The sequence below is a fragment of the Lottia gigantea genome (assembly GCF_000327385.1).
Source record: "Lottia gigantea unplaced genomic scaffold LOTGIsca_18, whole genome shotgun sequence".
Taxonomy (NCBI): domain Eukaryota; kingdom Metazoa; phylum Mollusca; class Gastropoda; family Lottiidae; genus Lottia; species Lottia gigantea.
In genome coordinates this window covers 2453194-2479561 of record NW_008708301.1, presented here as the reverse complement: position 1 = coordinate 2479561, position 26368 = coordinate 2453194, and the positions used below count along the sequence as shown (strand labels likewise).

The 26368-nt window shown below is 31.7% G+C and overlaps 4 protein-coding genes across 4 annotated transcripts; 2 read left to right on the top strand and 2 right to left on the bottom strand.

The window, feature by feature from the left end:
* Positions 1–3392: 3392 nt before the first annotated feature.
* On the bottom strand, positions 3393–6390 carry LOTGIDRAFT_231250 (hypothetical protein; the record flags this gene model as incomplete). Its single annotated transcript, XM_009052299.1, has 6 exons — positions 3393–3486; positions 3864–3968; positions 4552–4736; positions 5215–5325; positions 5590–5727; positions 6204–6390. Coding segments are annotated over 6 exons (819 nt in total), but the record flags the coding sequence as incomplete, so codon positions are not given.
* A 5863-nt stretch (positions 6391–12253) lies between these two features.
* LOTGIDRAFT_114185 (hypothetical protein) lies at positions 12254–15767 on the top strand (the record flags this gene model as incomplete). The annotated part of the gene is made up of 8 exons (XM_009052298.1): positions 12254–12340; positions 12558–12683; positions 12909–13003; positions 14004–14081; positions 14310–14421; positions 14910–15003; positions 15241–15321; positions 15556–15767. 8 exons carry the CDS (start codon positions 12254–12256, stop codon positions 15765–15767), a joined length of 885 nt encoding a protein of 294 aa, XP_009050546.1.
* A 4185-nt stretch (positions 15768–19952) lies between these two features.
* On the top strand, positions 19953–20336 carry LOTGIDRAFT_79149 (hypothetical protein; the record flags this gene model as incomplete). The annotated part of the gene is made up of 1 exon (XM_009052081.1): positions 19953–20336. A coding segment is annotated over one exon (384 nt), but the record flags the coding sequence as incomplete, so codon positions are not given.
* Positions 20337–20605: 269 nt separating this feature from the next.
* On the bottom strand, positions 20606–22996 carry LOTGIDRAFT_206209 (hypothetical protein). The gene is made up of 5 exons (XM_009052297.1): positions 22942–22996; positions 22072–22565; positions 21646–21820; positions 21179–21378; positions 20606–20870 (listed from the first exon to the last, which is right to left on the bottom strand). The coding sequence occupies exons 2-5, from the start codon at positions 22559–22561 to the stop codon at positions 20713–20715; spliced, it is 1023 nt and encodes a 340-aa protein (XP_009050545.1). The 5' UTR covers positions 22562–22565; positions 22942–22996; the 3' UTR covers positions 20606–20712.
* Positions 22997–26368: the final 3372 nt, after the last annotated feature.

Genomic DNA, 26368 nt, shown 5'->3' with positions numbered 1-26368 from the left:
CAAATTACCGTGTGACCTTATTACTGTGACCAAATTACCGTGTGACCGTATTACTGTGACCAAAATCACCATGTGACCGTATTACTGTGACCAAATTACCATGTGACCCTTTTACTGTGACCAAATTACCGTGTGACCTTTTTACTGTGACCAAATTACCGTGTGACTTTTTTACTGTGACCAAATTACCATGTGGCCTTATTACTGTGACCAAATTACCATGTAACCTTATTACTGTGGCCAAATTACCATGTGACCTTATTACTGTGGCCAAATTACCGTGTGACCTTATTACTGTGACCAAATTACCATGTGACCTTATTTCTGTGACCAAATTACCATGTGACCTTTTTACTGTGACCAAAGTTTAGTCTTTGATAGAAAATAGTATAATTTAGTCCAGTATTTACCTCCCTTGAACTTTGAACATTTTATTTCGTTTTTTTTCTAGAGTTATCTTGATTCAATCACAAGCATTGATAAATATCGCAATGAGTCAATAAATTTATGCAGTTGGACCTAGCTGAATCCATTCTTTAATAGAGACTATCATTTTTTGGATAGGCCTACTCCGCCTTCACTGAAAAATTATATTTTTGTAAAATATTACGCCTATGCCCCCCTTGACAAATCATGTTGGTTAGGCGCAAAAGACGTCATTAATTGGCGCCACAGAGCTGCCCAGAGGAGCCACTTCAATATATTATGGCTCTGCCACTTCTGCAAAGATTTGGTTGATTTTGATGTCTTCTAGAGGCGTTTCTACTATCAATAATGTCTGTTTTTGTTACACGATTGCTCTAAGACGTATAATGTGTCAAGTTTGTCTGTGTCTGATATGTTGGCTACGTAATTAGGCCTATCCTATAATTTCTGCGTGCGATTGTATTAAATTTGACTAGTAGTACTTACTAGGAAGTTTTTGAAATAGGGCCTAGGCCTACTGAAGCTGAGAAATGACAACAATTTTTCGTTCTGCAGGGGCCTGATATCATTCTGAAACACATTGAATTAAAGATTGACTTCTTCAGCCAGCTAAGATTAAACTAAAATGTTAATAGCCTAGGCTTCTTTAAGAAACAGTAGCATTTCAAGATGCCAAGTAAAATTAACCCTGTTTCTTATCAGTGCAATATGTTGAACTTCATAGGCTACCTGATCTTAAAACTAAGTTTGTTGAATCTAAAGTGTAATTAAGGCCTACACTCATGATTATCATTGTAAACTGGAGAGATAGACAAGTGCACTAGCAATATATCTATATCTATGTGGGTGTATAAAAAATATCATGTTTAAGAAAGAAGATATATTTGATTATAAAATGGAATGGTATTAACAAGGCATGTATGTACAAAACATTATTAAAATAGTATAAAAATTATTTCATTATGATAAAAATAGAAGAGAAATTTACAAATAATGATAATGAGGACTATATAGTGGTCCTACAACCACTAGTTTGATTATGATATTGGAATATTTTGACTAACTCATAATAATAGTCAGATTTAAAAACATTGGATGATGAAATTAGAATTAATAACAAAACTAAAATATAAGTAAGGGGACACTTCACAAGCATCCATTAGAAAATTCTATGTAAGACAAGTAAATTTATTCATTTCACTTTATATGAAATAAAATTTTGATAGTTATAGATATCGTAGATATTGAAATATCGAGAGCAATGGTTTTTAGTTATACAATGCTCCGAATTAATGATTTGAAGGCATCAGTATAATTGATAATTTGGTACAAGAAGTAAGACAGATTCTATAAATATCTAATCATATAAATGGCAAGAGCAATCTAGATTTAGAATGTGAAAGCAATGTAAAACAATGTTGGAGGGAAATGCAACCACTAAGATGACACAATGATTAGAAAATTATTGCTTTCAAGACAAACAATATTCATCAAATGTTTGCTCAGAAATTCATTGACCAAAGTGTCAGACAAAAACTGAATCAAATGATATCATTTATAGCACTTTTGTGTAGAAAATATGACATGCAAGCTTCCATTGACATGTATTAGATCTCATCACTGGACCTCAAGAGTTAACAACTTAACCCAAATAGAAAAAATTACAAGCACCAATACATAAAAAAAATAGTTTAAACTGAATAATAACAATATTAAATGTTTATCCTTTAATAAAATTATATTGATGATACTGTCAGTATTGCTGCACATAAGTTATTTCAAGTTAATGGCATGATTAAATTTAATAGGTTATTGGATGTCACTGCATTTACATAGTGTGAGGCTAGTGTTTGCTCAAAGTGTGTTATATTCCATATAATTCTATAGCTAATCAGTTAATAGTGGAAAGATCTATTCATTACACAGAGAAGGCAATACTTAGCAGACAAAGGAATGGTTAAACTTGTATCTATATGATAAAACTAAATAACATTCAATAACTAACTAGGTGACAGGCCTGCATTAACTGGTGCTCTCAGTACAGAAAACTTAAACTACAACCTTTCTTACTCTTAGTCAGTATTTCATACTGTTGACACAATCTACCTAAAACATGATTGCTTTTAACTATTTCAAGAAATTTAAAATTAATGGAAGGATATTTAAATTTACTCAGAGAGAAATTGAGAAATCATTGAGAAATTTAGATTAAGTATGTAAGTCAGAAAGAAACTTCAGTGTTAACTTAACCATACTAAGGATTACTAAAATAAATATTTTACACTTTTGCAACATAATGCTGACAAAATTATTAGTTAAAAATAATTCCTGAAAGCCATTCAAAAACTGAAATAACAGTTAACTTAATCTTTAAAATTGTGCCTAAAATGATCAAAGTGAATTTCTATTCAGTTTTCTCTTTTTCAACCTATATAGAAATATAGAATCTATTGAATTAAATATAGATTACTGGTGATCCAAACTGTCAATTCACTCTAACCTGTGAGATATGCATACTTAAAAAACACAACTGTTTTAATCTAGAGCCCTCAAAGATTGTTTCCCTTGATTCAGCAACTACCTTTTGAAGTCCTGCAAAGAGTTGTCTGGGTGGATTTAAAAATACATTATTGAAAAAAGATACTTCAAAAGACTGGTTATCATTTCAAAGTGAGGCATTTGCCTTCATTACCAAACAGCCTTAGTAGTTCAGTAATTTAAAGACATCTGCTGGATCAAGGGATAAATTTTGAAACTGACTCGTTACCCATGAGGACTCAAGATAAATGTATGTTGATAAATATCAAGAAGCACTAAATATTAATCTACCAATAATTCGAAATGCGTTTGACCAATCATAGAGATAGCATCATGATTAATATTTCTAGCATAAGCTTTACATGTGACCATGATTAATGTTCCTGGTCTAGGATGATCAAATCTTACAAAAACTAAGGGTGACCTATAACCCTGCTGATTTAAATATGGGTAATACTTAAAATGGAATCCATTGGGAGGGAAATAATACAGCGTTCCAATATTCTCTTTATCTGCAGCATTCTGAAAATTAAACAAATCATCTTATGTTATATATTTCTAGGAGGTTGTGAGAACCATTTCAGACAATGTTGGGCATAAATATAGTATAATCTCCAAGAAGGTTAAAGAATAAAGCTGTTGATCATGTATGTCAGCCAGTCAACAATTTCTTGTTGCCATATTTCTTGTTGCCATCAAATGAATGTACTTTGTATTATTGACAAGGTAAATTGCCATAAATTATGTCATATCCTTAACCAATGGCTAGAAACAGTGTACAATTGTGTACAAATTTCAGGAAAGATGAATGGCTGATCACAATCTCAACAACTAGCTGTTTAAATTTAATATCAATATTCCTGAGGTTTCAATTCTTCATGTTAATAACCAACACATACCTCTCCTTCACAGGTTACAGTAATAGACCAGGTATTCCAGTGATCTCTGATAGAATCAGGTATTGTAAGGTCATCAGGATATTCTTCTGGTTCCCAACCATAGATCTACAAAATATTTCATACATTGGCATTATCAGTTAACAGTTCTTTGATGCCTTTCTATTCTAAAGCTCCATTCACATAAAATTTTTCTGTTCTCAGAACAGTCCTGAGAATGAAATGGATGAATTGTAAACGGTCTAGTGTACTGTTCTGGTATAAGACTACCGAAGTGGGTAGCCAGGTTTACATCCGAGAGGGGGCGAGATATCTGAATTGCCCGAATCTCTAACCTAGTTATGAGATTCTTGCCCGAAAAAACTTGCTTTTGGGCCTGCGAAAGGGTCTCAAAACAGGTCTCTAGGAGCAGATGAAATGACTGTCAGAGCAATTATTTTTTCTCCATTCATGTTACTTATACGTCTATAGGAGTTCAATTAGTTGCCGAGTACAGCGGATCGTAAACACTACTATTTTAGAACATTTGTATTTGTAATAGTGTAAATGGACAAAGTTTTGACATTGAATCTAGGTCTTTACCAAGAACGGAACACTTCGTAGCGTCCAAATGTAAATGGGGGTTTTTTTTAGTTGTTATATTTTGTTACCGGGTATTACCTAAATCTCAACAACTCTCAACAAAACATACCTTATTCAATTTTAACAAAACACAAGGCTGACCATCATCAAAACCAAAATTTTGCTGTTTAACACAATCTGCTCCTAACCATTCTACGTTAAATCGACAAACTTTATTTAAATTTTCGCGACGTCTCTCTCTGATTTCACTACAATCCATATAGTTTTCTCCTTGCTGCTTTTCATTTTCATAATCTATCAAGAAAATAAAACATAGTTATTAAAAGAAAATGTCAAAGGGAAATGTGTGGGTTGTGTAACAAGGCAGATCAAATGGAGATTTTATCAATGAATAATCTAAATCAAATGTTATTTCAAAGTTTGAGATCTTCATTCAAATCTCTTTCAAATATGCACATTGGATCTGACTTTCAACGCTCTCATAACCAAAACCCTCCTAAAACAAAAAAAGAAAAGTTGGTTAAATAATTATGATGGGATCACAAACAATATAATCTGATAGATCATACATCAACCAGTTGATAGGTTAAAGCAGAAGTCATCCAGTTAGGTCAAAAGGATAATATTATGAACATTTAAAAGGGCTCACTAACTGAAGTGGCTATATTAAAATTAAGTGCTAATAAATAAAAACGGACGAAAACTGGGAGAACATCTATCTACCTATATAACTTCCTGTTAAAATCGGATTCATGTTAATAAATACACTTACATCTAAGATATGCCTCCATATGATCTAAATAATGGGCATAGGTTGTAGTGTCACCTTTTACAAATCTTATAACAGTAGACATAGAGTTAGGTTGGGGACGGAATGTAAGACCTACAATTACAAAACAATATGTCCAATAAGTTTATCTTTCCAGTTCCAATGGTTTATACTTTGAAAATTATATAAAAAATACATCACATTTTCTCATACATAAATAATGTAAAAGGAAACAAATTTAAAGTTTGTGGATGTCTCATGATGCTACAAATGCTAATAAGCCTACTTTAAAGCAATATTACAGCCTTGTCTATTAACAAACCTTCATTGGATTGGAAATCACCCAAATAGGTGACTTTAACCTTCTAATGATCATACCTGGTGTTTGTAGAATACTCTCTGTACCATTATAAGTCGGATAATTCCAGTCCAATACTACATAAAATATAGCCATTTTAGCAGTTAGTAATGCTAAACAAACAAGGATTATAACTACATGGAAGATAAACGAAAGAACTGAAATATACAAAAATTTAACATGTTATTAAAAAAGAAGTTACAAATAAGCTTCACTTTGAAACTTAAGGAGAAGCAACCTGTCTATCTAGAGGCTTGACAAGTTTAAGAACATATGCAGCATCATTTCAAATTCTGATAGTAGAGAATAGTTCATTGGGGTATAAAATAAAACAAAAATTGGCCATTCTTTAGAAATCTTCAAAAAAATACTAAATCTACAGAAAAAACAATATCAATCCCAATCTATAAAGGCTAGATGAGTATGATCTATTTTGGAGACCATATTTTTAGTCATATCCAATCATATACATTGGTCTTCAATAACAGAAAGATATCATTTTGGTATTTTTAATCCTACCTATCACTACCAACTTCAACCCTTGTCACAAATCAACACATTCATTCATTTTAATCATCATATTTACGACACATTCCACTACTATTAGAGTTCAAAACAAGAGCCAAAAACTTACAAAAATCGTCTGCCCTTTTTCCAAAAATACGGCTTCTACCATTATTATCGACATGGTAAAAGAATTCTCGGACATCTTTCATACGATCATGGAGGCTTGGTCTCTCCACCACGGTTCCAACGGTGCTGGTATAATCAGGAAAATAAGACGAAGCAGATAAAGACGGGGTCCTGTAAGACGACGCCATCTTGAAATATTAAAAGTTTGAGTCACAGGTATTCGTCAGGTAAATGTAGTCTCGAGAATAAGGTCTGGTTAATAAAATTACTGTAGCAATAAAAAGACTTGATAAACGAGATCAACAGGTGTGTAGCGACATCAAGCGGTGTCAACTTTTGACTGCATTTTCGCTTTGATTTGAAATTAAATCTATATTACAGAGCGAAAAAAACTAATTTTCTTTCAGAAACAATTGCTATATATTGCATATCAATAGAATAAATCTATCCCTTCTGCATAATTCCAATCCAACCAATTCAATCAGTGGCGTATTTAATGAGGGTGGGGTGGTGGTGGGCCGGGGGAGGGGGGGGGGGGGGTTGGGGCATAGACCCTCGGAAAAATGTAGGCCTAGATCTAACCTTTAGATTATAGTGTCATCTTTTCTCGTTATCTGGTTTATTAGCTAATCATTACAATATAGGTATACCATCGACGGTGAACAGGTCATTTTAGTCGGGAAACATACACATTTAAAGTAAATCTTCATTGTATCTATCTGCATACCTACCCAATACGTAGGCCTACCCGTATATTATAGGGTCATTCATAACTGACACAATCAGAGACATAGGCATGTTCCTTAAGCAAGAGTCTAATCTATAACCTATAGTAAAATCTACCGTGGGCTGTAATAAGTGGACCTTTGATGTATAATAGGCAAATCAAATGTTTCCAATTTCTAAAGATGTAGGCTAGCTAATAAAGTCGTGACTTTCATGATATGATGGTTAGCGAATACTTAAATACTTTGCTTTCCAAGTAAACATTCGTGACACAAAACGTTTAGGCCAGCCTATATTCACTTCAAAGTCAGATGAAAATCAATCAAAGGCAAGACACAAAGGCCTAAGTTAAGGGCAGGCTTGATGCTGCTAATATTCACTTATGTTCAATAACTCAAGATCAGGCCCGTAACCTTAATTAATTGTTCAGGTGGGCAAGTGACGATATAAGTTGGCTATTTTTTTCCAGGGGGCAATACACTTTTCGGGATGGGGGTAAGGGTGCCCCAAGTAGGCACTAACCCGCTTAAGATGTATTAACATTCCGTGGTTATGTCTTAGGGAGAAAAATAAGCCGAAAAAGAGACATTTGAGTAGACCTAACAGTTGGATGTTCTTGCATCTTTGATTTCATTCCAGGGTCAGCTGGAAGTCATGACTTTGAGGCGCATAGGCCTAAGTTAAATTGAGAATTTGTTCGAACTTTGCAGAGGAGGGGGGGGGGGGGTCGAATATAGTTCCAGGGGGCATGCCCCCCCCCCCCCCCCCCCTCCCTCTAGGTTGCGGACCAACTTTCAGCCAAAAAGAATCAGAAAGAAATCTTCAAGCATCAGACAGAACTCGTCTCAAGGTCAGTAGATCTGAACTAAAGGGACATAACTCCATTTATCACATGACCGAATAATCCACGGCGGCCATTACTGATTGTGTTTGTTTACTATTTGAGGTTGAACTTTGATAATCGACCAAAATGTGATTTTATTGTTACATTTTTTTTGTTTTTCTTGTTTTATTATAGTTATTTGTATTCTCAGGTATGTTCATGTTATATTTTTTTAATGAAACACTTTCGATTTTTACAAGAACTACGTGTTCACATTCATAAAATAATGAAATCGATGGTGGCATTGTGGCAATCACAATGGTAAATCTAGACTAGATCTACATTATTAGATAAGTCTGGATTTTACACTTTCATCACATTATAGATTAAGTATAGGAAGTACGTTGAAGCATATTTTATTGTGCTAAAGCCTGCATTTTATTATTGTGTATGATTCAGAATAATCATTGCTCATTCATTCAAATGCTATTATTGCTATCATGAACAGTCAGGAGAAATCATAATAATTAGGATTTAAATGAGGATGGTCATGTGGAATTGGATCTGCTTTATCTCTGATGTAGGTCATGCCAATTATATACGGTTAAAATGATGTCATTCACTGCTTGATTATTCTAAATTATACTGTGACACATGCATTCTGATTAAGCAAGGTATGTTAGTAGGCCTGGGTCTTTATCAAGGTCAGCATACTTTTCTGATTTGAGCAGTATCTGGCAGTCGTTTTACTATGAGATCGTCTGAAGGAGGAATTTTTCTTCTTTATTCTTGACATGTTTGACATCAAATTTTAACAATTATTTAGTTATTAGGTAAGGCCAGATCTAGTAAGCAGAAGCACTAATTCAATGGTAACCTGACCATATTTGGCTGTTTGTTTTGTTTTCAACAAATATCAGCTGAGCCATTCGGAACCTGGCACAAATAGATAGCCTTCGTCTACATGACCTTAATAACAATAACTAGCCCACTTGCTTACAGTTAGGGGTCAAAAGCTTATAGATCTATTTTATAATCGATGTACTATGGTAGAGTCAAGTCCTGAAAAATATGGAAGCAGACCTCAAAATTTAATATGGCCAGTATAGAAGCTTATATAAGGTTATATTTGAAAAAGTTTTCCAGTAAAATCCATTTTTGTATCATGATGATAAATGATATTTGATTGATAGAGATTTGTTATATTATGTAGGTCAATAGATGATAATTTTTCAATAAAATGTTGTATTGTTGTGTTGATGTCGTTAGGTAGGCTCTGATTATTACATTTAAATTTATGATCATGTATATTGTAACGGGACTGTTAATTATCAAATCCTGTTTAGGACAATTGTCAAATTCTATGGAAAAAATTTATATCAGGTTTAAATGATTAAAATTATGGCTTAGGCTAGCAATATTGAGAGTGTGGTTATAGACCACTTGTGTTTTGTGAAAGTACTTAATGAATAATAGTGTTAATAAGGATTTGAAGACTAGTACAAGGAAATATAACAGAGTTGAACTATGAATAGGTCAGTAAATATATTGTTATGTTTTGATGTAAAACAAGAATAAACAAACTAAAACTATCTCATAATCGGATTAGCCTGAGGTATTTTTGCATGTACATAGCTTACTAAGGTGAAGAAAGATAGATAGATATATTTTACATACTCAGGTGGCATAAGCTTATCTTATTAAACTTTGAAGTGAATTGTTTTAGATGTAAAAATTTATTAAAAACCTTTTAAGGGCTCAATATTATGTAGGACCCTAATTAGACATTCAATTTACCCCAATAAGTACAAATTTATCCAGGTACTGTGGTTGGGTACAGAACTATTAATATGTGTTTTTGCCCTATATTGGTATGGATTGAGTAAGAAAATTAATAATAGAAGAAACATTTATTTTGTGTAATTTAAAACATAGAACTACATTTGGTAATTAATGGGATGTAATAATTTTGTACTCATGTTCTCATAATTATCAGCCTATCTAGTTCAAGTAGACCTATTAATAATTAGTCATATTTATCAAATTAAATACGTATTTTTTTTCCCAGAAATTATTAATAGCTTGTCTGTCCATCTGAATTTATCTCACTAAAAGAATCTGTCATTTTTATGAACTTGTGCTTGTGTATTTAGAACATTTTTTGGTTCAATCATTCTCAAAATCAGTTGGTAAAAGACATTTGGGTTTTAAAATTAAATTGAAAGTAAGAAGTTATATTGTATAAGAATGGGTCAGTAGATGAGGAGGTTATGGACTAAAATGAAGAATGTAGTCAGAGTCAGCCAGGATAGGTCTGCTGAGTTTAAATAGGTGATACTTACATCTCACATGACATAGATCTCATTAATATGGTGGGTTTGATTTACCAAAACAGTCAAACAACATTACAATCATTGTCTAGTATTTCGAACTTTTTATGACTAACAAACAAAACTTTTAGATTCCATGATCTAAAATAAGTGAATTTACTGTGAATATGAGAATTCTATTGACAATTGAAAAAAGGTAAATAGGATAATCTAAGTAAATAATTGAGGTCACCAGTTTTGTTAGAAGAGTGACAATTTGTCATAACAGTCTAACCGTGTCATATCACAATAATTAATAGAGGAATATCGTGACATTGTTTTTATTCAATGATTTGGGTATGGAGAGGATATTTTTAATTATTTTGTTGTTCTCTCTCACAGTTTTTTTTATTAACTATCAGTATCCACACTTGGTCTTGTGCTACTGGTGATGTGTATTATAGTCTGACTAGCATGGAGTGATTCCAAATGACTAGCTTCTCTTCTCTTTCGTATTGTCAATTGACATGTACTGTATGTTGAATGTCATGTTGTTATGAATAACAAGTGATACACTTAAACCAAACTATACTCTTTATATATATATTTATACAACAGGTATTTGTATAATATAAGCTTATCCTATGTAGATTTTAATGAGCAACTCAACAAATGTATATCTTTTATAAAGAAAAGTCTAAAAACTTGTTCTATGCTGACATTCAATTTAAGGTAAATGGTCAGAGAATGAGGAACCATTTATTATGTTTGTACTAATTTATATGATTTGTGCAGATATTGTATTGTATATACAGTATTGAAGTTATTGGGTGGTAGTGGCTGGAGTATAGACTGAGTTAGACATAATCTAATTATACTTTGATCACAATTTCGTCTCATTTTCTTTTGGTCTCCATTGTTATCTAAAAGAATTATACCGAGGTTGCGTACTGTTTATCTTTCAACCAATCACAGTGCCTTATGCATATCTAAATATCAACTATGGAGAGTGGGATAATGAAACTATAAGTAGAAGGATATTACTTTCAAAACTTGTTTGTTAAAGTGATTCTGTCTGATTGGCAGTAGAGTGGTGTATGATTGGCTGCCATGAATAGCCTGTAACATCACCAGTATTCGAGCTCCAGATAAATTTCATCAGATTAAAATTGTAGAATATAAATAAGAAGGGGTTCTTCTTCCCTACATGGACCACAGAGAACAGTCTATTTTGTATTATACTACCACCCTTGACAACTAAAAATAGGTTTGCTGACTAATTGCTTGATGTTTCTAAGAATTTAATATTTCTATTTGTGATGCATTAAAAATAATTGGAATAATTTAAATATTTATGTTATGGTTTGATATTGATTTTTGTTTCTAAATTTAAAGAGAAACATTTGTCTTATTGACTAGAGCTCATCTCATGCTGCCCACTCTTGTGCGAGATACAGTCATCATCAGGACATCTTCAAAATAGGATTTTCCAAATTGACTGAAAGCATATGAGTAATAGATATATCATATTAACAATATTATCTATGTGGCTCCCAGTCAGAGATTGGCATCAGTGTTCTAGATCCTGTGCCATACTAATGACACAGGCAAAGGTAGTTATTTTAGTGGAGTTCATTTTTGGCTATTCTTTAGAATCAAAAACTTTTTATAACAACACCCTGATATTTTTCTTTGATATGATTTATTTGAAAAATTAATTTGTAAATGTAAGCGATACCAGGTACCCGTTTCGTAAAAAAAAACAATTTTGTGTGTTCATTTTCATTTATTCATCCTGTCTATTTGTAGGAAGAAATAAAGAAACAAAATGGATAGAACAATACCAAGTCATATAACTGGTTTATATCTATTTACTGTAGTCAATCTGTTGGCCTTATTTCATGTTACAATGGTACATGGAGAAATAACAGTGGTATGTAGCTTTTATTTGAATTTCTGTAGATCTTGTAATGCTGTGCTATTGATATTTCTTTTTCTAAAACTACTCAGGCATTACTATAAATTCAATTGTGAATATGTGCCAAAACAAACTTCTAATGACTAACTTTTGTTGTCAACCACTGTGGAATAATGAAAATGCAATAGTTTTCAACCTATTTTGGTATGTATTTGATCTAAAAAAAAGTTTTTTGTTTCACCCAATTTTAACAAAGCAATCACATGTATTTCCAGATGGATAATGTAAAGAACATCACTATAGCAACCTATGATGATATGCCTGCTTTATTTGGTACTAGTTTACCTGTAGATGGAATAAGTGTAAGTTTTAGAATTTCTTCCAATATTCTTTTAATTTCCTGCTTGGACCAGAAATTTCAAATATTAGATAGAAAAAAACATATAGTTAACTATGGACTTCCCTTAATCTTGGAGAAGCTGAGTTAATCACTCAATGGCACAGTGAAAATGTATTCCACCTGCACATTATTTTGTAGTTTTATTTGAGATATGATTGAATGATATAATGATATTACAGGGTATGTTGGTATATGTGAACCCTCACAATGCCTGTTCAGCTGTAGAAAGACCACCAAGGGATGTTCCCAATCCTAGAGCCTGGATTGCTTTAATAGCTAGAGAGGGGTGTGATTTTGCTCAGAAGGTATTATACTTTTTAATTCATCCTTACTATCCTCAAGGTCTTAAACACAATTGATTCCTGATTCAATACAATGTACATTTTTCGACTAATTTGGCAAGATCGATTGTTCACTAGATCAATAGAACAATCATGGGAAATAGAAAAATAATGAATTGACCATGTTGATTTCTCTAGAGAGATTTCCAGATGTTTTACTTTTATACATGTAGTTCAAATTATCTGTAGGTATTACATGCCCAGAATTCAGGCTATGATCTAGCCATGGTGTATAATATAAAGGGTTCAGATGATCTAGTTCGTATGGGTAGAGGTGAGATTAAGTTCAGAAACGGCCTGCTACAAGCTTCACTTTATCCTTCCTTTTACCATATTACACTTTTTCAACTCACTGTGCTATAATACCACAATTTGACTTCATGCTAAAAGGCTTTCATTTGAACAAGCTTCCTAACTTTACAATGATTTGTATACTCTTGAAGGGACCATATGGAATTTGCCATAAATATAATGTGTAGGTATGAATTTAAATAAACAATTTTGAAGATTCGATCAAATTATTTTGCAGACAATTGATGAAATTGTAGACAATCTCCAAAAAAAAGAACAAGAACAATTTTCTGATCTCCTCTGAATGGAATCTTTGATGGAAAATAAGTATCAGACTATCTTCTATCAAAGCTAAAAATTTAATTACAAAACAAGTCAGGAAGCTTACGACTAATTAATGATGTCATGCACATGCATTTATAATGATTGACAGGTTGAGATATTGACCACTATTTCAGATATTAAATGCTCAGAAAGCAGGATATTCTGTAGGTATAGTACATAATAAATATGGTGATGATGGGCTGGTGCCTATGAGTCCTGGTCAGCGTAAGTATTTCCTATGTGTTTATTTGTGTTGGTTACTATATTAAATTAAAATACTGTGCTATTTCCTTCGCAATTTATGCTTTTCACATTATCTTCCATGATGCACTTCTTCCTTTGCAAAATTTTCATTTTGTCATTTGTCATTAAGTATTAAAATGTTGAATAAAATATGTTATTATTCAGGCTTTGCATGTGACATTACATACTTATAATTCAGCTGAGAGGCTCATATCTTGAAAACTCAACTTTCGATAATTTTAGTGTTCCAACCAATATGATTGGTCAATCACTAAAATGGATTTGTATCAGCCAATCTACAATATTATCTTAGTTTTGTTGTCTAAAATCTGGCATCACAATACATGTATTGACTTTTTAACTTACAATTTGAACTATAAATGGTGCTGTAATATGTATAAATATATTTTATATTATAGATGGTAGTAAAGTCAACATACCCTCAGTATTTGTAGCTTACAGTACTGGTATGGATATGGCAGATAATTTTGACTATAAGAAAAGGTGTGTAAATGTAAAAGATCTCCCTTGGACTGAACCATCCTTTTCTCATGATTGATTTTGGATATTAATTTGTTAGCTAAATTTTTAACTTTTGATGCTATTTGTTAGAAATTTGGCAGAACATGATATAAAATATGCATCTGCAATATAATTAGATTGTCTATGTACTTTTAGGATTAGAATTCCACACTTCCTCCCCCTCATCCTCATATATTATATATATTACAGGAACATCGTTGTCAATGTTGATGGTGAAATACCACTTCCTAATTATAAGATATATCTCTGGCCTTTTGCCATTGTTGTTGGTATTTGTTTTATTCTAATGTTAGTGTTCATGGTAAGTATATGATTATTTTATCAATTTTAAAGGTCTTTGAGTCAATTTGTTTCAGCGTATGAGATTCCTTGCTTTGTTTGATATGATAAGAGAGTTCTTTGTTTAAATTTAATTTCATTCAAAAATTATTTTTTTTCACTTTCTAGTGGCTATACTACATAGGTAGAATATATATATATCAATTCTTAATACTTGCAAGGCAAAATATTAACCATATTTACAACTTAGGTTCATGAGTATTATCCTTTTCACAAGCTGGCCCTTTAACAAACCTCTTTGTAGTGATTTTTCTCAAATTATCCATAAAAAGCTGGGTCGCCTGGATAATTGAGGAAAGATGACTTATTCAGCTCAGACTTTCACATATAGACCAATATCAGAACCCACTACCACCATTTACTTGACATAATCCAGTAATTTATGTAATGTTTCCAATACTCTAACCATGAAATACCGAACCTGTCTATTCTGTTTTTATTCTACTTCAGTTAATAAAATGGTGTATAGATAGACGTAGAAGAAATCGCTCTAGGTTATCAACTAAACATCTTAAAAAAATACCCATTAAAAAATTCAAAAAAGGTTTGATATCTTTATATTTATTTATTTAGTTAGTTGTTTGTATGTAGATAGAATCTCTCTTAGAACTGGATGATAGCATAGAAAATCATTTAATCGGAATATAGATATGAAAAATTGTGAGTATCCCCTTTATTCCCAATCTTGTTACTTGCTGCTTATTGATTGATAATGAACATATATATTAAAGGAACTGAAATGATATAGATATTATATAATAATATGAATAATATATTGTAGGAGATAATTATGATGTATGTGCTATCTGTCTAGATGATTATGAAGAAGGTGAAAAACTCAGGATATTACCTTGTAATCATTGTAAGTTCATTGTTATAATAATATTTTATAATCAAAACATTTACATTTTATTTTGTTGAATTAAAGAAAATATTAGTCAGTACTATCTCTGAATGATATTTCTTTGTCTAAAATATCAGTCAGTGAACCTCTCTACCTCAATTTAATATGCAAATAAGCATTTATCATACTATATATACAACATCTAGAAGTGATAATATATTAATTGGAAAATAACAAATTTCTTTGTTTCAGCCTACCATCGTAAGTGCATTGATCCCTGGTTAACTAAGAATAAAAAAACCTGTCCAATCTGTAAACGTAGAGTGATACCAGGTGAAGAAAACGAGACAGATAGCGACACAGACGCTGAGGGTGGAGCCACTAGTACAGAACGTACACCATTACTAGCTAACCAATCAGCAACTTCCAGTCGAACTTCTACTTTCGATAGATCAGGTATGTAGGGTTTTTACTTTACTGTAAATAAGCCCGTGATTCAGATCCAGATCATAGTCTCAGATATGTAAATTTGATTCCGCTTGTTTTTAATTTAGGAGACAGACAGCTTATAAAGTTTATTTGGTATGAAATATCCTATTTAATTTTAGGTTTACCAGAAGCAGTCCGAAATGATGTGTCCTCTTTACATGAGGAGGATTCAGATTCTGTCAATTCTCTCCATGGAGCTGTAGGACAGACGTTGATACAAGTTGAAGACAGGAAACAAATTGCAGTAACTTCTTCTGATAATTCAGTATTAGGGGGAGAGCAAGAGGATATTTCTGGGGCAGTTGGGGCGCATTCCAAAGATGAAGATGTCAAACCGAAAGAATCACGAAGAAAGCCAAGAAAGGAGCGAAAAACCAAGGACGAGGTTGGTGCAGTTGGTAGAGCAGAAGCCACACTAGTTGATGAATCCAAAACTGAAAAACAGAAAAAAGTGAAGAAGTCAAAAACAAAGTCCAGTTCTTCTAAAACTAAACTTAAGAAACAAAAAACCAAAGCAAGTTCATCTGCATCCGTGAAAGCAACTGAAGATGACAATGAAACTCTATTACCAAGAGAAGTTAACTCCACTTTAACTGGGGAAGATAACCCTGTTTTACCAGAAGATACATCTCCAGAAACCCAAGGTATGGTTTAGTATGTATTTTATGTCATTTCCTAAGGCAAGTGACTAGTAAATATCCCACAATTTTTTTGTATTTTTTATAATTTGAAATATTTTCTATCTGAATCCATCTGATTTTAAATATTTCAAATTTCAGATCCAAAATAAATTAAATGGTAAATTGGAATTTATAATTAACCCTCCATCCTTCAAATCTCTTATCAATCCTCTTTATATACCATATATAATTACCTCTCTATGTTAATTTGACAAAACTTTAATATTTATACACACTTATATGGACTATTTGATATTAAGAAAAGATTATAAAGTAGTTGAACAAAGCCTGTGGTGATTAGAAATTGGAAAACCTTAATAAATAATTATAAGAATATATATATCATTTATGTACTGATATACCTGTAAAACACACTAAAACCAACCAAGTATTCCATAGTCTATGGCACATTATAATGAAATTCCCAATGACATTCCATTCCATACCTTTTACCTAATCATCAGCCTTATGTAAGGGACTGTTGAATGATATGTTTAATATAATATCAGATAAGACTGCAAAGTTAACTTGAAAAATATGGATATCCATATTTTATGAAATGGTATTCTTATTAATTCTGTAATGGCTTTGAAGAAACCTGAAAACAGGATCTTTAGTTACAATTTGTGATACTCTATATTCCTTTAAACTTTATAACTTGGCCATTGTACTTGGTTTATTATATAAAATCTTTATTTTCTTCTATTCCAGATACTACACAGGTTAGGACAGACAACTCTAGAAATTCCTCACCAGGTGGAGCCAGTAATCATACTCAAGATGATGTCAATTTTAATACAGAAACCAGAAGACCAAAACATAATCAGATAGTGTGATAGGGGCCTTAGATACATATTGCATTATGGTGTACTGATCAATGTATAAGATTCTTTTTACCTGTAGTTTAGATTCAGGGAAAGGAAAAAAAACATGAGAATTTCATAGAAGTGCTTTTACTAACTTCCATTTTTTTATTTTATTGATGACTGTTTTCAGATTGTACCATCTAAATGTAAACCAGTGATTTTACTCCTATTCTGTAGCTTTGCTCTCAGGAAGTTCATTCATAATGATTCTTGTTTTTAAAAATTTCTAGCAATAAGATTCACAATTTAAGACTTGATGTAATTTTCTATGGTCCTGTAAATAATGATTTGGTTTTAGTAACACTTGTTACTAATTTAAGTGTGATCCCTTAAAATATCTTTTTTGTGGTTCATAGAAGCAAATTAATGATGTCAATGTGAATGATTTCTACAATAATGGTTTGATGAGGTTGTAATCCTGTCAGATGAAGCACAATTCTATTATTCCACAAAAATATGGTTTTAAATCTAAGAAAGCTAAAAAATAAGTTTAACCTGGTCTAAAATAGACAATTTGGCTTGGGAATGGAGTTCAACTATACTGAAAGGCAAAAAAACAAATGTCACTTTTGATAAAACTTAGACAGTGGCAGTTAGATGTTCTGTGGGCAATAAATCATTTGACTGTCTGTGCTTCTTTTTGTAGCTTTATAATCCATTGAACACTGACTTTTCCCCAATGGCTTTACTTAATACATAAAATATAGGTATAAATATCACATGCCTTTCAGTATATGTCTGTCTGTGATGAATATGAATTCTTCCTTCCTATCTAGTGATATACTGCACATATTCCACGAGATATAATATATAGTATATGTTTTTATTGTGTAAATATTGTATTTATATATAGATTGTGTAACATCAAACCGGTCTCCAGGCCCAGTTAGACCCTGCATGTTTTGGTACGAATTTCTCTAGTTATTTGATATAGATGTTGAGAAGCTTTAATGACTTAGTTGACTATCTTTAGTAATTGTGATAGTTATTTTCAATAGATGTCAGTTATCTAAGAATGGTATTTGTGACCAAAATGGCTTTTAGAAATAAATAGTACCAATGACTGTTAAGCAGATGAGTTGAAGAGGTCAAAATTTCTTATTACATTAACATAAATTAACATAACTAGGCTAGCAAAAACTGAATGTTATGGCGAAAAATTTATTAATATCATCTGTTTTCAATAAAGTTACAAGCTAATGAAGTTCCCCCTCTATTGATCAGGAATGATTTTACAATGTTCAGTGTTCAAAATAGATAGAATTTTAATACAATTCTTGTTCATTCTTTTCAAACCAGCACATACATTCCCTTTAATCATAGTCTTGGTTGAATCAACTCTATGAATAAACTCCTGTGAAGTTTTCCTTAGCATGGTCGGTCTTCCTATTCTTTGATCTGTGAATTACAATATTTTAAATGTATATATATTTTTCCTTAGTAGTATAATTTAAAGAGATTATTTAAATGTATAAACAAGCATAATTGTACATGTCCATGGTCAGTTCAAAACATGAGGAAATGAAACCCATTTGGCTATACGTGGATATGCAGAAATATGATTAGTTTCTAGAAATAACTTCAGTTTGCTAACAAATCCTGATTAGTTTAGGCCTATCCTAATATATGATATCGTTTTTCTAGTATTTATTTATTAAGTTGTATATTTTGTTTTCAAGAAAAGTGCTGTTTGTTTAAGATTTAATTGTTTAGTTTGTTAAAGATTCTTCTGTTCTAGTCGAATTCTGATTCTGTAGTGAATGGCTTCTTTTTTTTTCAATATAGATGTTGCAATTGAGGTGATAAAGCTGAACTATCTGTATGTATTCAAAATTAAAATCAAAGTTTGAATAAAAACATTATATGGAAGCTTTGTACTTGTTTAAAATGCCAATTTTTGTCTTTTGCTTTCATAGAAATTGTTAAGAATAAGAAGTAAGCTTGATTTTTTCATACTAAAACAGAAATGAAATATTTTGTAGATTTAAAATTGAATTTGATTGATTGAAGTTATTATAGAAATTTTCTTTCATGTCTTATCTAAATTTACCTGTTGAAGGTAGTGAAATATTTTTGTAATGATATTTTGTAATTTTGTAAATAATGTCATTTAAATATAACTGATAAATCTCCTATCTTGTGATTTTAATTCTTCATGATCCATTTACTACAAAAGTTTTATTTTGTATTTATCCACAGAAAGTTTGGACCAATATGTTTTAAGACTGTCTGGCAAAATACTAAGTCTAAAGCTTAAAATAAGTCATGTGCACAAGGCAGTTAGTCCAGAGCTCAGGATAAGTCTAGTTCACAAGATAGTTAGTCCAGAGCTCAGGATAAGTCTAGTACAAAATATAATATGTCCACAGCTCAGGATAAGTCTAATACACAATATAATATGTCAGAGCTCAGGATAAGTCTAGTACACAAGATAGTCCAGAGCTCAGGATAAGTCTAGTTCACAAGACAGTTAGTCCAGAGCTCAGGATAAGTCTAGTTCACAAGACAGTTAGTCCAGAGCTTAGGATAAGTCTAATACACAATATAATATGTCCAGAGCTCAGGATAAGTCTAGTACACAATATAATATGTCAGAGCTCAGGATAGGTCTAATACACAAGATAATATGTCCAGAGCTCAGGATAAGTCTAATACACACGATAATGTGTCCAGAGCTCAGGATAAGTCTAATACACAAGATAATATGTCCAGAGCTCAGGATAAGTCTAATACACAATATAATGTGTCCAGAGCTCAGGATAAGTCTAATGCACAAGATAATATGTCCAGAGCTCAGGATAAGTCTAGTACAAAAGATAGTATGTCCAGAGCTCAGGATAGGTCTAATACACAAGATAATGTGTCCAGAGCTCAGGATAAGTCTAATACACAAGATAATATGTCCAGAGCTCAGGATAAGTCTAATACACAAGATAATATGTCCAGAGCTCAGGATAAGTCTAGTACAAAAGATAGTATGTCCAGAGCTCAGGATAGGTCTAATACACGATATAATATGTCCAGAGCTCAGGATAAGTCTAATACACAATATAATATGTCCAGAGCTCAGGATAAGTCTAGTACAAAAGATAGTATGTCCAGAGTTCAGGATAAGTCTAGTGCACTATTTAGTAATCCAGAGCTCAGGATCAGAATTGGTGATCAGTAGTCATAATAGGAAGTCTAAAGCTCAGGATAAATCTAGTGCACATAAAAATAAGTTTCAACTCAACATAATAAGTCAATTTTTCAACAAAAAATAGAAAAAACCCATTAATCTTGATATTATTGTACGCAACTTTTGGTAAAACATATCACCAACTATACAAATTTTACATTTGTCAGAACAGCTTAAGCCTTAAGAAAATTAATCTTTACTTTTTGAAAATTAAATGATCATCTTTATCTACACCATAATTAACTTTGTGAGTCTCAAATAAATCTTCTAAAGCTTGTAAATATTGTTTATGTAGTTTGTCTATATCTTCAGCTGTAGGGTTTTCATTCTTCTCAACATCTATAGGACTACCAACTGTAATAGAAGATAATATATGGCTTTGTCATTCATTTTTTTTAGGATGATGAAAAGTGGTGTTTGGACTCTTTTTATGCCTACAACAGACTACAGACTTTTATAGTTTTGATCACTTTTTTAAAGCTATCATGCTCTCGTAAAAATATAATAACAAATTCATATTAAAAAAAAACAATTTAACAGCTTTACTCAATGGATAAGCCATGTTTTTTTAGGTTAATTATAAATCCTAGATAGTTGATTATTTATTAAGCAGCCAAGGAAAATTTGATTGCATGGTGTTAACGAAATATAGGCATACTTACCAACTGTATTTAAAGGTCTTCTGTAAGGAACTAGTCCAAAAGTATAATTAAATATTCCCCGACCATGAAATAATGGTGGTGAAAAACCTAATTTATGGGTGCAGAATTCCTGGAATTGGCGAAGTTTGGAACCATCTGGATTACGAAGTTGAACATAAAGATCATTTTCACCAAACGCATAAACTGGTACTAAACTTGCTCTGTGAATACATGTAAATCATAAATAATTTTATATCTGAAATACATGTAGACAATATATGATATGATCATTGTTATTCCTTTGAAGAAAGGTGACTTAGCCAGTTTGATTCTAATGTCTCTGAGTGGATTATCCTGGACCAAGGCTGAATAATGTGCTGAATCTACTTCTCAACTTAAAAAATTAATATGTCTTATGCCATAATCAATCAGCACTCATTCTCAAGGACAAAACGGTGTTAAAACAACTGCAATATAATTAGACCTACCCATATTTCAAAGCCAGCTTACAGAAACCCTTCCTTCCTGTTTTTCTGACAGTATAATTTCCAGGACTAGCATCCAGAGCTTCACTGGCACCACCAATAATAAGAGCTACAGCATTTCCTTTTTCTGGTTGGTTTAATAAATAACTGATACTTTCTCTAGAAACTTCTACAGCTCCTGAAATTTCATTTCATCTGTTATAGAGTCAAAGACTAAATCAGGCAACAAAGCCTTGATGTGAGGGTGAAACCAAAATAATGACATTCCTTTACCTAAATAGTAAAAAACACTAACTAATTTCATCCAGATTGGAATTGAAATTTAATTAGTAAAGCTTAGCTTTTTAAATCAAAGTTTTAGAGATGATTTTCTTGTATACTATATCAGATTAAATAGTTGGTGCTTAAAGAGATCTGGTATACTCTCACCTGATGTCATGAAGATATCGCGGAAAATGGGAAACATGAATTGTCCGTTGAGAACTGTTAGATATGAAGTAATTCCTGGGAATATTTTACTGAAACCGCTTCCTTCCGTGGCAAAATTTCCAAAATGACTGTAACACATAATGCCATGAGGATGACAACCAAGAATATAATTCTTCTTTGGATCTAATTCTGCAGTTTTGATCAGTTTCAGCGGGAAGAAGTTGGCATAATGTTTCCAGACTGGTGAATATCTCATAAAATTAATCCTCCTACCACCTTGGGCAGATGTTTTACGATCAAAGAAATAATAAGTAAAGTATATAACAGGTATCCAATAATATTTAGTAAACAATAACAGATATATCATAAGTAGTAAACAACTAAATCCCATAAATAAGAAAGTACTGGTAAAATAGAACACTGATATGGTCTGTAGTCGACGTTCTATTGGTATCAACAGGGGAGCAAACTCAAATCCTAACAACTTCATTTTTCTGAAATCATAAAATTGGTTTAATATCATTCATCATCTACTCAAACAATTCTATAAGAATATTTTGAACGATTTACCTGCTTATAAACAGTGGGTGGCAATTAGAATTTTTAGTCAGACATGGCAGGCAGTATATCAATCAATTCAAATGATTAACCCTGCTTCCAGTTTTCAAGGCTATATTTAAATTGTCAGTCCTATGCCAATGTTAATCTTTTATTATTGTCTGATGAATCAAGAAAACAAGCTCTTAAAAAGCTCAACTGCATCTAACAAGTGCACTTCTATCATTTCAGCATTAAACGCAAAAACATCATTAATTTACTTCTATGCAAAATCAATTTCTATTAACAAGCATGTGGAAAAATATTACTTACTAATTTCTGAGTAGAGTTCACTTCAATCGTATAACAACATTGACTTCTTCCTTTCTCAAGGTCAAAGTTTACAGCTTATCTCCCTTTAGTCTCCAAGTGAACCACTTCAGATCAAATAAAGATGACAAGTGCAAATGTCCTGTTATTATATGGCAAAGTTCATTTGCATTGCCTTACAAATTCGCAGACTTATTTATATTTTGTTGCCAATCGTTGCAAAAGTTGGATAAAAAGTAAGTCTAGCACTAAAGTTATTGATAAGTAATATTTTAACTTTGCCCTTGAAATAAATGTATAAGAGTTATGATAAGGGTTGTGATATGACTATTTATATAAACAGTAGAGTTTATTATTGGTTATAACTGACATATAGAGATACCAGTAGATAAATTGATATTTCATAATTTATAATAGATAAGGTTAGTAAGAGGTGCAACTATATGTATATAGTGGTGGCCACATTCCTACATACATGTATTTTTTTTTTTTTAAATAATAAAGTCGTAATTTACTATTGAAGTATATATGGGTCAGATTACAATGCTAGCAAGGTTGCTACTATTGAACATGTTGCAACATTTAGGCAACATCCCTGGGAATGCAACTTACTAGATAAGTATCGGTAATGACATCTAGTCAGTGTCTAAATCAGAGGCATCATTCTTGCTGCCAGTACTAGAAGATTTATATACTGAACACTGAGGCAACCCATGATAAATGTTCTCTTAATAGGTGGCATGTTAAGGAGCCTGGAGTGCAAGTGGACACTAGGGCAACTGAAAATAAATGTTTTCATTCAACTACCAAGACCTTGTGTTATGTCAGATTGTGCTACAACTACTTGAAAGCTTCCTTAACAGAGGGTACAAATTACAACATGCTCATGTAGGTGCTGATTTCTTTTGTGCAAAAACAAAGGATGTGACAATATTGCTTGGTATCAAAAGAATAAATTACAGCTACATTCCTGGGTGGATAACTACTTACTGGGCCACGATGTAACAATAGGGTCATATGTTGATTTTAAAGCTCTACCAGTAACAGTAGTATTATATAGGTTAATAAATCAATACATATATAAATATGATGTAAATTTATTCTACGTATTTTATTCAATATACAGTAAATCTAGAATTGTTTTTTCTGATGTTATAATTTCTATCTCCATGATATTATGATGTTACATTATGAATGATAGTTGAGCATGGTGGTGTTATCTCATTTCCCTGGTCATGCCATCTATTTATAGATTATACCCTGATACCCTGACTTTATACTGCAATGTCCAGTGTCCAGTCTCTAATAATATTTACTATAAGTCACTTTTTCAATTACAATAACAAATATTTTCACTGTTAAAATAGTGCTCAATACATCAATTGTAGAGCAATATAGACATATCAAAACAGAACCTGAAACATGTTTCAGCTTGCGTACCAATTGAAGTTTATCAAAAAATAGTTTGTCTGAAGATCGCACAGCCGGAAACTCAAAAGTAACATGTTTCAGGCTCTGTTTTGATATTTCTTATATTTCAGATTCACTGTTACTGCTGTCTTTGATAAAAATAAAAAAAAATACTTTTACAAGAATCACAAAGTCATTGGTCATTAGAATATATATCTATAGAAGTAGCTGGGGAAGAGATTATCTCAATGTTGTGTTGAAATGATATTCAGAGTAATATAAGACATGATAATGATGATAATATAATACATGATGGCAGCCTGACATACTGGCAGTAATAATATATATAACTCTCTTTTAACCACCCTCCTGTTTCTAGTATACTAGTTCATACTGTCCCTTTATCAATTCAAAATTTGACATAAACTGCAAGATCGTTTCTGTAAAAATAAACAGACATAATAGCACATTTAACAGCATGAATCTGTGAAAAAATAAATAACTTCTTTACAGAATAAATTGAATTCACAGCCAGAAATTAAGATATCAGATATAACTAGTACTGGCAAATGCAGTCAATTTTTAACCCAAGAAGTTAACATTGATATACATGTAACTAGGTTCTACAGATTGGCTAAAAAACAAAAAATTATAAAATTTTCTAGCACTTTTCATCATATCTTGGTAAATGAATGGATTTCAATTGAATTAAAAATCTGACAGATTATATATTGCTTGGTTTTAAATAATTAAAACAAAATAGTAAATATACAATTATTTGTTTGTACAGAAATTTCAAACTAAACGAAAGTACAAGGAAGAAATATTAGACAGTCCTAGATTATTATACCCTAACAGTAGATTTTTAAACTACATGTAACCTAGTTTAATAAATGTGTTCTTTTGACAATTCCAATATCTTCATAATTATCTTCTTTAATATGGATCAGTCAAAAATACTTGAAAATATAATTAAATACAATTGTTACCCAATGTACTCAGCTCTGTATTTATATAACACACATCAATATTAAATTAATTTAAGTAGCAATAATCTTGTAAATCAATCCAACAAATATACCCTAAATTGTATATAGAAACTATTAATTGAAGCATGATCATAATAACTTACTAATAAAATAACCAAATCATAAATCATCAACTTAATTGATTTAAAATTAATTATTTGTAAAGATATTCCATATAAAAATTGATGTCAACATATATCAGCCAATGAGATAACATGGTATTTGAACATCAAGGGAATTCAGCCACTAACAGCCTCAGTAACAAGCAAGAAACTCTACTTTATAAGGCAGACTACACACTGGTTCTAGTGAAAAGGATATAGTCATCTAAATATTATATATCTCTGACATCTGACATACTATTATTTGTCCTACAAATTAAGATCATCTGTAATTGCCCACGGATAACATTATTATTCTTACCAAACCGACCCAGATTAAGGTCATAATGCTCTTAAAAGTCATTTAGAAGGCTATATCCTTTTATAATACAGTATTTCAAAGATTCTCATCTCGGACAATTTGAGGTAGGATGTATTTTGAAGAAAATATAATTGTTGATAACTGAAATTGACTTTTTACATGATTACTAAATACTAATCTTGTTTGCTAATAGACATTCATTACATTTAAACAGAATGTTTAAACAGTAGTTGGTTTTGCAATTTAATAGTCAAGGCAGTTGCCTTGAATCATTACAAAATAAGGAGCTAATATCTTGAAAACAATACTTTACGCGTTATTGCCTTTGAATTAAAGAAAACTACTTATTCTGTAATTATAATGGTAGTAACTATAAATAAGAAAATCTCCATGATTGGAAGCTAATAAACAATATCTACATATAACAATCTTAAAAATTACCAGCAAACATTGGAAACAAATATCGGCACTTATTAAAACAATGTGTCACATGATAGGTTCATATAACAAGACACTGTAGCGTAACAACCTTGACCCTTCAACTTGGAGCTGTAGAAACAATTATTGCT